The following is an 11371-nucleotide window of genomic DNA, read 5'->3' as shown; positions in this document are numbered from 1 at the left end:
CACCTCTTTTATAAAACACACCAAATTCCATAGTACCTTTAATGTATCTGAGCACTCTCTTGGCTGCAAGCATATGCGACTCAGTAGGAGCTGCCATAAAATGACTTAAAAGACAAACAACATACATAATGTCTGGTCTAGTGGCTGTAAGATACATAAGACTTCCAATCAGCTGCTTGAACAAAGTTTTATTCACTTTAGCTTCACCTCCTTCTTTTGTAAGCTTTGAACCAGGAACTATCAGATTTTTCACAGGGTTACTTCTTTCCATCCCAAACCTTTCGAGTATTTCTCTAGCATACCTTCTCTGACAAATATGAATGCCACCTGAGTCTTGAACCACCTCAACACCTAGGAAATATCTCATATTCCCCAGGTCAGTCATATCAAACTCATGCTCCATAGAATTCTTAAATGATTCAAACATGCTAGCATCATTCCCTGTGTAGATTAAATCATCGACATATAGACTCACAATTAAAATCGTACCACCCTCCTCAGTTTTAATGAACAAAGTGTGCTCATAGCTGCATCGTTGAAAACCTTCCTTGAGAAAGTATGATTCGATTCTGCTATACCAAGCACGTGGGGCTTGCTTCAGCCCATACAAAGCCTTCTTAAGCTTATACACCTTCTCTTCTTCACCCTCTCGGACATATCCCAGTGGCTGCTCCACATACACATCTTCTTCCAACTCACCATGAAGAAATGCACTTTTGACATCTAATTGATATGCACTCCACCCTTTTTGTGTTGCCAGGGCCAAAACCATCCGAATTGTATCCCACCTTGCTACTGGAGCGAAAACTTCATTGTAATCAACCCCATGTTGCTGTGCATAACCTTTGGCTACAAGCCGTGCCTTGCACTTGTCAATCTCCCCATTCTCATTCAGTTTGGTCTTGTAAATCCACTTCACTCCAATTGTTTTTGCTCTCTGAGGCAACTCCACAAGTTCCCAAGTATTATTTCTTTCAATTGCTTTTATCTCAAGGTCCATTGCAGCCTTCCACTTATCACTCATAGCAGCCTCCTCATACGAGCTTGGATCGGCATAAGAAATAAACATAGCCACATTCTGCACATCTTCTTCTAAACAAGAGCCAGGGGAAAATTGCTCCCCACTAACATAGTCCTTCATCCAATTTGGTTGCCTCCTATTTCTTTTCTCATTCAAACTCAGTGAACTCATTTCACCTTGTTCTTGTGCTTCTCCTTCCTCGTTGGAACCAGTCACTCCTTCAACTTCTTCTGCATTCTCACCATGCTCTTGTGCTTCTTCTCCTCCTCCTCCTGCTTCTTCTTCTTCTTCTTCTTCTTCTTCTTCTTCTTCTTCTTCTTCTTCTTCTTCTTCTTCTTCTTCTTCTTCTTCTTCTTCTTCTTCTTCTTCTTCTTCTTCTTCTTCTTCTTCTTCTTCTTCATTCTCACTAACATCCCCAGCCACATTTTCACTCTCATCATCACCCCAAAGTAAAATATCATGTTTCACTTCCTCATCATTCCTTCCCCAATTCCAACTCTCATTCTCTTCAAACACAACATCCATACTTATCAGAATTTTTTTAGCAACTGGATCATAAAGTCGATATGCCTTTGACTCCTCACTGATTCCAAGCAACACACATGCAGTACTCTTGTCATCCAACTTCACTCTTTTCTTATCAAGAATATTTACATAAGCAAGACAGCCAAACACCCTGAAATACTCCACATTAGGCTTGATTCCACTCCAGCTTTCTTCAGGAGTTTTACCTTTGACTGCGGTAGTAGGGCTACGGTTAAGAACATGCACTGTCCATCTTACTGCTTCAGGCCAAAAGGTTTTTGGTATCTTCTTCTCTGAGAGCATACATCGGACCATATTCATAATGGCTCGATTTTTGCGCTCAGCCACCCCATTTTGTTGAGGAGTGTAAGCTGCTGTAAGTTGTCTTTTTATACCACTGACTTTGCAAAACTCATTAAACTCAAATGAAGTAAATTCTCCTCCTCTATCTGTGCGTAAACAACATATAGAAGCACCTATCTCTTTTTCAACAAGAGCTTTGTAATTCTTAAAAGTTGTGAAAGCCTCTAACTTAGCAGTAAGAAAATATACCCACATCTTTCTACTATAATCATCTATGAAGCTTATAAGGTACCTCTTCTTGGAATTAGATATAGGCGTTACGGGACCACAAATATCAGCATGCACAAGTTGAAGTGGTTGTGTAGCTCTCCACAGACTCTTCCTTGGTATTGCTTCCCTATGTTGTTTTCCTATCATGCAGTGTTCACATACCCTAGACGCAGTCTTGATATGAGGTAGCCCATTCACCATTTTCTTGTACTGTAGTGCTCTCAATCCTTTGTGACTTATGTGACCGACCCTGCGATGCCATAACTCAGTTTTATCTTCAGCTGCTATTCGAAAACAAACCGGATCTTGTGCCACTATCCTTGCATAGATCACAAACATCCGATTGGTTGTCATTTGAGATTGCATGATCAAGCCCATCCTGGAATGATACACTCTACATGTTCCTTCTTTTATCATAATGGTCAAACCATGTTCCTGAAGCTGACCAATACTGAACAAGTTGTTTCTAAAATCAGGAACATAAAACACATCAGTGATTACTTGTGTTATTCCATCAATCTTCATCTTGATATTACCTCTCCCCATTACTGGCATCCTCATATTGTTACCGAGCTCTCCTCATCAAGATTAGTGAACCATTGTTTGTTTCCTGACATATGGTTGCTACACCCTGAGTCAAGGAACCACACACCTTCTCTATTGTAATTATTCATCTCAACATACGACATTAGAAGCAGCTCCTCATCTTCATCCAATTCAGCATAGTTGACTCTTTTCTCCCAGCTAGGACATTCATATTGAAAATGCCCAAGCTTGTGGCATTTAAAACATTCCACAGTTGCTTTGTTGAAGCTTTGTCTACCTCCACTTCGTCCTCTTCCTCTAAAAGCTCCACGTCCTCTTCCTCTTCCTCCAAGCCTATCTTCAAGCGAGACTTTAATAACCTGTTCTTCTTTCTCATGTCCCTTCATCCTTTGTTCATGTACCAATAGGCTACTTTGTAATTCGTCGATTGTTAAAGTGTCCAAATCTTTTGATTCTTCCACGGAACAAACGACATAGTCAAATTTTGGCGTCATTGATCGTAGTATTTTCTCAATTATCAAGGTACGAGCAAAATACTCATCAACACTTTCTCCTACCTTCATCTGCAAGATTTCAAACTCCTTTCTTAGAGCATGTCGTTGTGCTCTATGCACCTTACTGGTTCCTTGGTATTTCAGCTTCATGGAATCCCAGATTTGTTTAGATGTATCCTTGACAAGGATAGTCTCCATAATTTTCCGATCTATGGCTAGAAACAGAAAATTTTTAACCTTGAGATCTTTCAACTTCATCTTCTCCACAAACTTACATTGTTCCTCCATTTGTTGGCGTCGCTCCTCCGACTGCTTCTGCTGCCCTTCAATTTGCTGCGTCCTTTCTGCTACCACGGAGGAAAACGATCTTGGCTGACTAATTTCAGCCCCTTGTGGCATCGCTGGAATTCCTGGCTCTATGACATCCCAACACTCCTTTGATCTAATGAAATTATCCATTGTCATGGCCCAATGATTGTAGTAGCCATCGAACCTAGGAATTGCCATTGGCACAGAGCTTCCCTCTGTATCCATTCTCACTCTTTTTACTCACTCACTCTTTTCTGGCTCTCACTCACTCTCCCTTTTTTTTCTCTTGGTCAGGCCCCTATGATGGGGCTCTGATACCAGATGTTGAAAAACCTTAAGCTAATGCAGAATAACTCTCAGTGCTTTAGCTGAATGATTCTTATTCAATGAAGAAACTACTTAGGCTATATATATAGCCATAACATAGCAAGAAATCAAAATCGAATCCACGACTTTAACAACCCCTAAGTTCGTGGTCTACTAACTGAAGAATAGAGCAAACTCTAATAAACTAACAATCTCCTAACAATTAGGAGTTATTATCAAACATGGAAACCACAATCATAACAGAAATGAATAATTCAAACATCATCCAAGTCAACGACTCTAACACTTTCTTGATTCATCTTGGTCAATTTGGACACTAATTTATACTAAACAAGCTTGGCTTCCTTTTGTTCTCCAGTGTGTTTCTGTACAATATTCTATTTTGAAAGATCAAAAAAGGGTTATGTGGAGCGTATAACTCTAAACCTTCATCTTCGATCTGCTAGCTAAAGAGAAAATTAATTGAGCAAATGCATTCCTTCCCTTTCGAGTTACCTAGCAAGTGGCCACTTGCGTCCATGGACGTACGATGATGTTAACGCCACCCCCTGAATGGGGTGATCTCCGACTTAATCTCATCCTGCTCTGGTCACCGAAACGGTGGCCGAAGACCTAAAAGATCCAACATGCAGACATGCCGGCTGCCCTCAGGGTGAGTTGGGCACTCGCGCCGGGGGCCTTCGGCCGTTGCAGCGGGGGACATTCCTTGAATGAGGACTCATCATATAACTCCGAAATAAGGCAAATCTTTAACCCGGGCCAATCTCCAGATCCATGGAAGCTCCGAGCATGTTAGTTAACCCGCAAGCCTAACCCCGAGATCCTAGGTCACTCCAAGTCCAGGGACGCTCCGATGTTAGTTAACCCACGTACCTAACTGCGTTTCTTAGTTAACCTTTGTCTAACATTGAGGTCCGAACCACTCTCCAAGCCCTAGACCACACTTCAGGTCGACGACGCTCGCGCACATGGTTAACCCATGTGTCCGATGAAGAGGTCCTTGATCAGATCCATGGGTGCCGCATACGGTCGGCACCCGACCGGGAGGTCAATACCTGACTTGGTGATCAAAACCTAACCCCGACATAACCTGGTCACGCCAGATCCATGGAAGCCCCAAGCACACTAGTTAACCCATGTGCGTAGCCCTGGGGTCCTAGATCATTCTCCACGGCCACAAATAGGTCCCGAGTAATTTGAACTCGGATATTTGCGCGCCAGAGATGAAGAAATGAAATTCCCCACCTAAGGAATCTCCTTGACTGGGGACTTGGGGACTTGTTAACGCCACCCCCTGAATGGGGTGATCTCCGGCTTAATCTCCTCATGTTTCGGTCACCGGACCGGTGGCCGGAGACCTGGAAGACCCAACAGGCAGACATACCAGCCCGCTAACCCCTCTTCTTGCTCGGGTATCGCCATCAACACCACTCACAGTGGCTCGCCTTCAAGAATAGATGCAATGTACTGGCGCACATTCCCACATCGAGGAAAGGGCCAGATACATTCCCGAGTGTACCTATAAATAGGCTATCTAAACCACCTAAAGAGGTAACTTAAGTTTCGGAGGGTCAAATGTCGGCGTACTGAGTTTGACTGGTGTTATGTGTAGGTCCCACTAAACTGACACACCGGAATACAAGACTACGAGAAGCTCGATCCTCCGGATTCAGCTGCCGTAATAGATGATGATGCTGCTGAAAGTAGCCTGATATATATTAGCAATAGAATTAATTAGCCGTGCATGTGTTAGCATGGAGAAGTGTTTTATCTTCTAGTCTGTAGTACAGGCACAGAATCATTTGTGGAGCAGGCCACGGCAACCGATCCTATCATATATATTATCCTTTTAGTTTGCAAATTATACCCTCGCCATTTTTGTAGTACGTTTAATAGTAAGCATTATACATGTACCTCCATAGAGTCTTTCTCATGAATAATTAAATTGAACATGTAACAAGCTAGGGTTTCCCATAATTGGCGCAAGACGTACAGCTACAGAGCGGTATCCATGCACCAAAATTGAAGATGGTTTGACACTTGCTTGCTTGCACCAATATATATGAGTACATACTCAATTCAATTCACATGTTTTCTTTGATCAATGAAGCAACATTATACGTACGTACTCAACAAGATGGATGCCACGGACGAGAAGTCTTATGCACTAGCTAGCGTAATTAAGCTTATGAGATATATAGTATCTGATTCCAGATATCATGTAATAAAGCAATATGTTTTAAGGCGTCAAATAAAGCATCAGACATTAACATATCCCCCAAATACACTCTCAACAACCAAACATAACTAAAAGAGCCAGCCATGATCCATGTTCTCCAGGGCTCGGCAGTGTCGAGGCTTCCATGAACCACCAGATACGGCTGATATGCACAAGCTTTCTAACCAAATAATTAGACGTTCAAATTTGGACTCTAAGTATAAGTCTCTTCCTCTAGGATCAGGAAATCAGGATTATAAGCTCAAATGTGCCTCAGAAAGCCAATCCCGTATCCTCCCATACCTAAATATAATAAGACGCTAATAGAGATGGTGTTATGTACTGCTTACTGGTGGGGGGAAGGTTTTGTTAGGAATGTAGATATGAGTACAAGGGTATTTCGGGCTTATGCTAATTTTCATACATTTGTTCCCATATTTGTACTTTTTGGTTTTTAGTTAGAATGTTCACAATGTAGTCCATAATGCTCTATGCGTTTCCTTTTATGCTCTTTAGTTCTGCATTTAACTACAATTAATAATCCATGAATCTTATCAGGTTTTACATTTTTTAGTACTCTGTATTTTTTTTGGATCAGGTTCTCGTACTCTTCGCTATATTTGTTGTTAAGTATAGTTTTGTGAAATTTTGGTTCCTTCATCCTCTGTGAGCAACTATGGTTTGTAACTTTGGTGTTGTTATCACTTTTATGTGTCCTTCTTAATGGTTCAACTATTGGTCCTCCTAAATTTAACGAAATATCGAAATAAATAAACCCTAATACTTCAAACAGGTTCCCTGTTAATTCTTTCTCAAAACCCAGCTTCTCCAATTCAACTCTCTAAAAAAAACCCAAATTCTGTAAGTTCCAAAGTCTCAATCTTTGAATACAACCATGGCAAAAAAGAAGCTCACAAATATCGACGACGAGCCGCTATGGCATCAAGCCCATGCCGTTCTCCAGAGATTGACATGGTAAAAAAAAATCACTTTTTGATACTTTCTTAGTTCTCTTGATGTAAATGGTAACAAAGTTTTTAATTTTTCAATGACTTCTTGGTTCTCTTGATGTAATTGGTAATTTTCACTTTTCGATGATTTCCTTGTTTCTCTTGATGGAATTTGGGATTGATAGTTTGTGATACTTGTGTTATTGACTGTTTGTGATATAGAGATGTGTTGGATGAGGTGACATATCAAATGTCAAGAAATAGACTTGTGCCAGAGCTCAATCTTAAAACCATCAAAGTCTGAGACGGCAAAGCCTTTATTCCAAAGTAGAAATTTGGGCTTTTAAATCATGTGTATCGATTTGGAGGTTCATTCGGTTGGTGTTTGGTAGAGTCGGCAACAATCATGTGTATGCTGATTTCTTGAAGAAGCTATAGGCTGTAAAACTGTCTGTGGAGAAATTTCAAAATCTGTATTTTCATCAGTTTTTACAAAGTCGTCAGGCCATAACGGACATTTCATGTTTGACCAATGAACACCTCAGGCAGGTGAAGGTGGTTTGGTACGAAGGTAAAGACATAAGTTGGATGAATGCTTATACAAGATGGTGCCTGAGAAACAATGGGTATGTTTGGTGCAGCTGGGCTTTACAGAACAGCTGGCTTCTGCTTTTTTTTTTTAAATAAACTGCTGAAAAGTAAAGTGGCTGAGTGTTTGGTAAACTGACTTTTTTAAGTGCTGCTGGTGGAAAAGGGATTGACAAAGTGTTTGGTAAACTGAATGTCAGCTTGTGCTTTTTGTTTGTAAATGACCAATTTAGACATGAAAGAAATTTTAACTTTAATTGAATGGTAATACTTATTAATTTTAATTTTATGGCTAATTGAATCTTTATCATGCTTATATGAAATTATTCCTAGATATAATTAATTACTAATCATTATGGTGAAATTATAATTTTAAATTATGTTTTACAAATAACCATTGAGTTTCATTGACATCAAATGACTACAAAATGATAAATTAACACCATTAGACATTAACCAGCATTACTGACACTCATTAAGCTTTGGGTGATGCTATTTTTTATCCTTTCAATTTCTTGTACACCACCATGAGCATGATGTTCTTATTCTGCATCATCGTCCATCTCTATGTCACGTGCCATGTCATCGGATCTTTCTCCAATACGGATAAAATGTCTATCACGATTTCCATATCTCCGAATATAATTATAAAAGTGTCATAGTTGCAATCACGATCTTCACTTGCTTTGGAAATGAATAATCTTGCATATTTCTTAAAACCTTCCATTTCTTTTTTCAAACTCCAAATGTGTGTTCTATGACGCCTCTAAGAGAAGAGTGCTTGGTTAAATACCTCTTTCGCATTCTTGGCTCTTGCCTGCGGTATTGTTGAAAATGTTGTTGTGGTCCTATATAAGGACCCAGAAATCCAATCATTTGTGGGTACCCCGAATCTACCACATAATATTTTCCTGTTAAACTAACAAAATATTATATGTAACAAAATTTAATTAGAAAATAATATATTTTTTTGACCAAAGTAAAATAATTTAATTAATTATACCTGGTGGAGGCATTGGAAAATTTATATCAGGATTTCGAATAACTGATTGGAACACCCTTGTGTCATGAGCAGATCCTTCCCAGCCGGCACATACAAATATAAATTGCATATCAAAATTACAGGCCGCCATAACATTTTGGGTTGGTACTCCTTTTCTATTATAAAATGATACTGACTCTTCAGTAGATATAAAAGCTGGAATGTGCAGTCCATCAATAGCACCAATGCAATCCTTAAATTGATGAAATTATTTGTTAATAGATAAAATAATTAAAGTAACTTATAATATTCTAATTGAGTAACAAACTAAGTACCTTAAAATGCGACATATCTCTTTTGTCCATTTCTATCTCTAGTGCAACCCCATTAAATTCAGGATCTAACAGCTTGATGATTTCATCACCAAAGGCAACCAACATATCTAACGCTTCTCCAAAATATCTAGAAATGGTTTTCCCAGAATGTTGGAATTGTTCTTGTGCGGACCTATTACCGCACTGTTGTCCTAGCATATATACTAGCAATCCCACTACTTCCACGTGACTTGTTCTATTTGAACCCAACATCCTATATTTGACCTCTAAATAAACGATAAAACACATCCTTCTCCATTCTAAAAGCATTGTAACACCTTGCATCATGACCTCCTAATACTTCCAATATACACTTATTACCTGTTTGAGATGATGTCATGTAAGGAGTTTTATGCACATAAATCTCATAATAGTGTTGAATGAGCAAGGCATTAAGTTGCGCGAATCGGAAGTATATCTCCTCCTCCACGTCATCTACTCCAGAATTGTTCATATATATATATATATATTCAGTCCAAACCTGCCAATATAATTTAAATTTTGTAAATCATTACAGTAGTAGAGTAATTAAAAGAGTAAAATATCCATAATGTAATTCAAGCAATGCATACACAATATCCAATCTTTATTTAAAAACTACAATGAAGAACCTTATCCAACATAATATAAATTAACCAACAATGCATGAAAATAACCAAATAATGTCCACACACACATGAATAAAATCTCAATCTAAACCTATGTCGTATGTTTCACTCATCTCAAACTTTAACCACTCTAACTTGATCGTAGGATATTCCATAGTGCAAAACATCTCTTTCTTCTCTTGATTAAGAAATAACCGAGTGGCAAAGAACCACAACTTAGATCCTGGCTCACCTTCAAGCAAAGAAGTGACTACCTTCATCACTTCTTTAATGCTACTATTCGGATCTTCTGCACTCTTACTGATCATAGAAGATGATGTACTCCTACTCTCAATGGCCTCACACATTCGATCAATCTTCTTTGCTAGAAGAGCAGCACCTCCGACCCTACCGGTTTTTTTGGCCGATCCTTTACCTTTCTCAACAGTACTTGATTTCTTTTTTCCTTTTCTATTAGAAAGACCATCAGCTTCCGGCTGAACCTCATCAGAATCACCACTTGACTCAAGGAAATCTTCATTGATTCCTTGTTTTGGACTTCTAGGTAGAGGTAGTCCAGAAGAGGGTACATATACATGTTGTCCAGTTGCTGAAATATCCAAGTACATCATATCCAACTTAGCTTCGAATTCAGGTAAAACTCCCTTTTTCCTAAACTTTGCACAATCATTCTTATCATGTGAAGGAAAAAATACATAATGTAAATCTGCACTCTCGATTGAATGGCTTGTAAATAAAAATGTAGAAGTAAATATACAAACCTCAATTATTTTTGCCCACCAATCGTCTTCTGCAAAAATGGTTCCTAATCGGTTATCCCAACCAAGACCGGTATAATTATTGTGCAAATCTCTCCATAACTTCCAATCAGTTTTAAGAGAATCCCATTTTTTTCAGTTGTTTTTTAGTATATTTTTTCCGGTCTCATTATAAAAACTACTCATTATATTCTCCCATCCTTCTGAATTAAAATGAGTGTTTGGACGATTACCCTTTTCCACCTCCTTAATACATAGGTCACAAAATGCATCTACAAGAGTATCATTCCAAGAAGCTTTCTCTTTTTTCATCTAATAAACATAAAAACACATGGACTGAACATGAGCAAATAGATCCAAAATTTATATGTTCTATGCATATCCAAACATATACCATTTATAGTAAAACATAAGTGTTATCAAAATAGACCTAAAGGAAGCATATATTTTTATCACATTGTATAATGTTACAAACAAAATCTGAAGAGAAAGAACAAGTCCTGCCTATATATAACAAGTTTCGCAGAAAGAGAGGAAACTATAATAAATAGAAGCCTTTCTTAAAATTTAACGAAAGGGATCCTATGGCAACATGGTTTGTTAATTTATTACCTACAAACAGATTAAGATCTATCACTTATGTATATACTCTTCTAAGACAGAATTTCTCTTTTCTATGATTGCAGAACTGTCACAACAGTTTTCATCTCATGCTCCGGCTGCCTAAGAACTAGAACACGATCCAAGTTCAAATGTACAATGATCTATAAGATACTTTAGTAAGCAAATATATACACTTCGAGAGCAAGGCACAACTGAACATCATAATTCAGTGCTTTAGGCAGCTTAATTATTAATAACATGAAAATTATAGGTACAAATATAGTCATAGGCATATGAGAAAAGGTGTTTTTTTTCTAGCCTTCTGTCCCGCGGCTCTGACCTCTCACGCTACTTATTCTCCAATTCAACACTTTCATCCAATTCCAAATAATCTCCATTGGCAGGTTGCTGCTATGACTCCTTAAAAGCCTATACATTCTATTATTCTCAGTTTCTTACTAATGTATTAGCTTTGTAAACTGAGAGCCTAACAAT

General features: G+C 38.6%; 3 protein-coding genes across 3 annotated transcripts in view; all 3 read right to left on the bottom strand.

The window, feature by feature from the left end:
• Positions 1 to 11371, bottom strand: part of LOC126795268 (40S ribosomal protein Sa-2-like) — an 83086-nt gene that overhangs the window by 38679 nt on the left and 33036 nt on the right. The gene's annotated exons all lie outside the window — the stretch shown is intronic.
• Positions 2677 to 3693, bottom strand: LOC126795736 (uncharacterized). The gene has a single exon (XM_050522502.1). It carries the CDS (start codon positions 3691 to 3693, stop codon positions 2677 to 2679), a length of 1017 nt encoding a protein of 338 aa, XP_050378459.1.
• Positions 9596 to 10123, bottom strand: LOC126795735 (uncharacterized). The gene has a single exon (XM_050522501.1). It carries the CDS (start codon positions 10121 to 10123, stop codon positions 9596 to 9598), a length of 528 nt encoding a protein of 175 aa, XP_050378458.1.

Source organism: Argentina anserina, chromosome 5, assembly GCF_933775445.1.
Source record: "Argentina anserina chromosome 5, drPotAnse1.1, whole genome shotgun sequence".
NCBI classification, from domain to species: Eukaryota; Viridiplantae; Streptophyta; class Magnoliopsida; order Rosales; family Rosaceae; genus Argentina; species Argentina anserina.
This window is presented reverse-complemented; position numbering and strand designations above follow the sequence as displayed.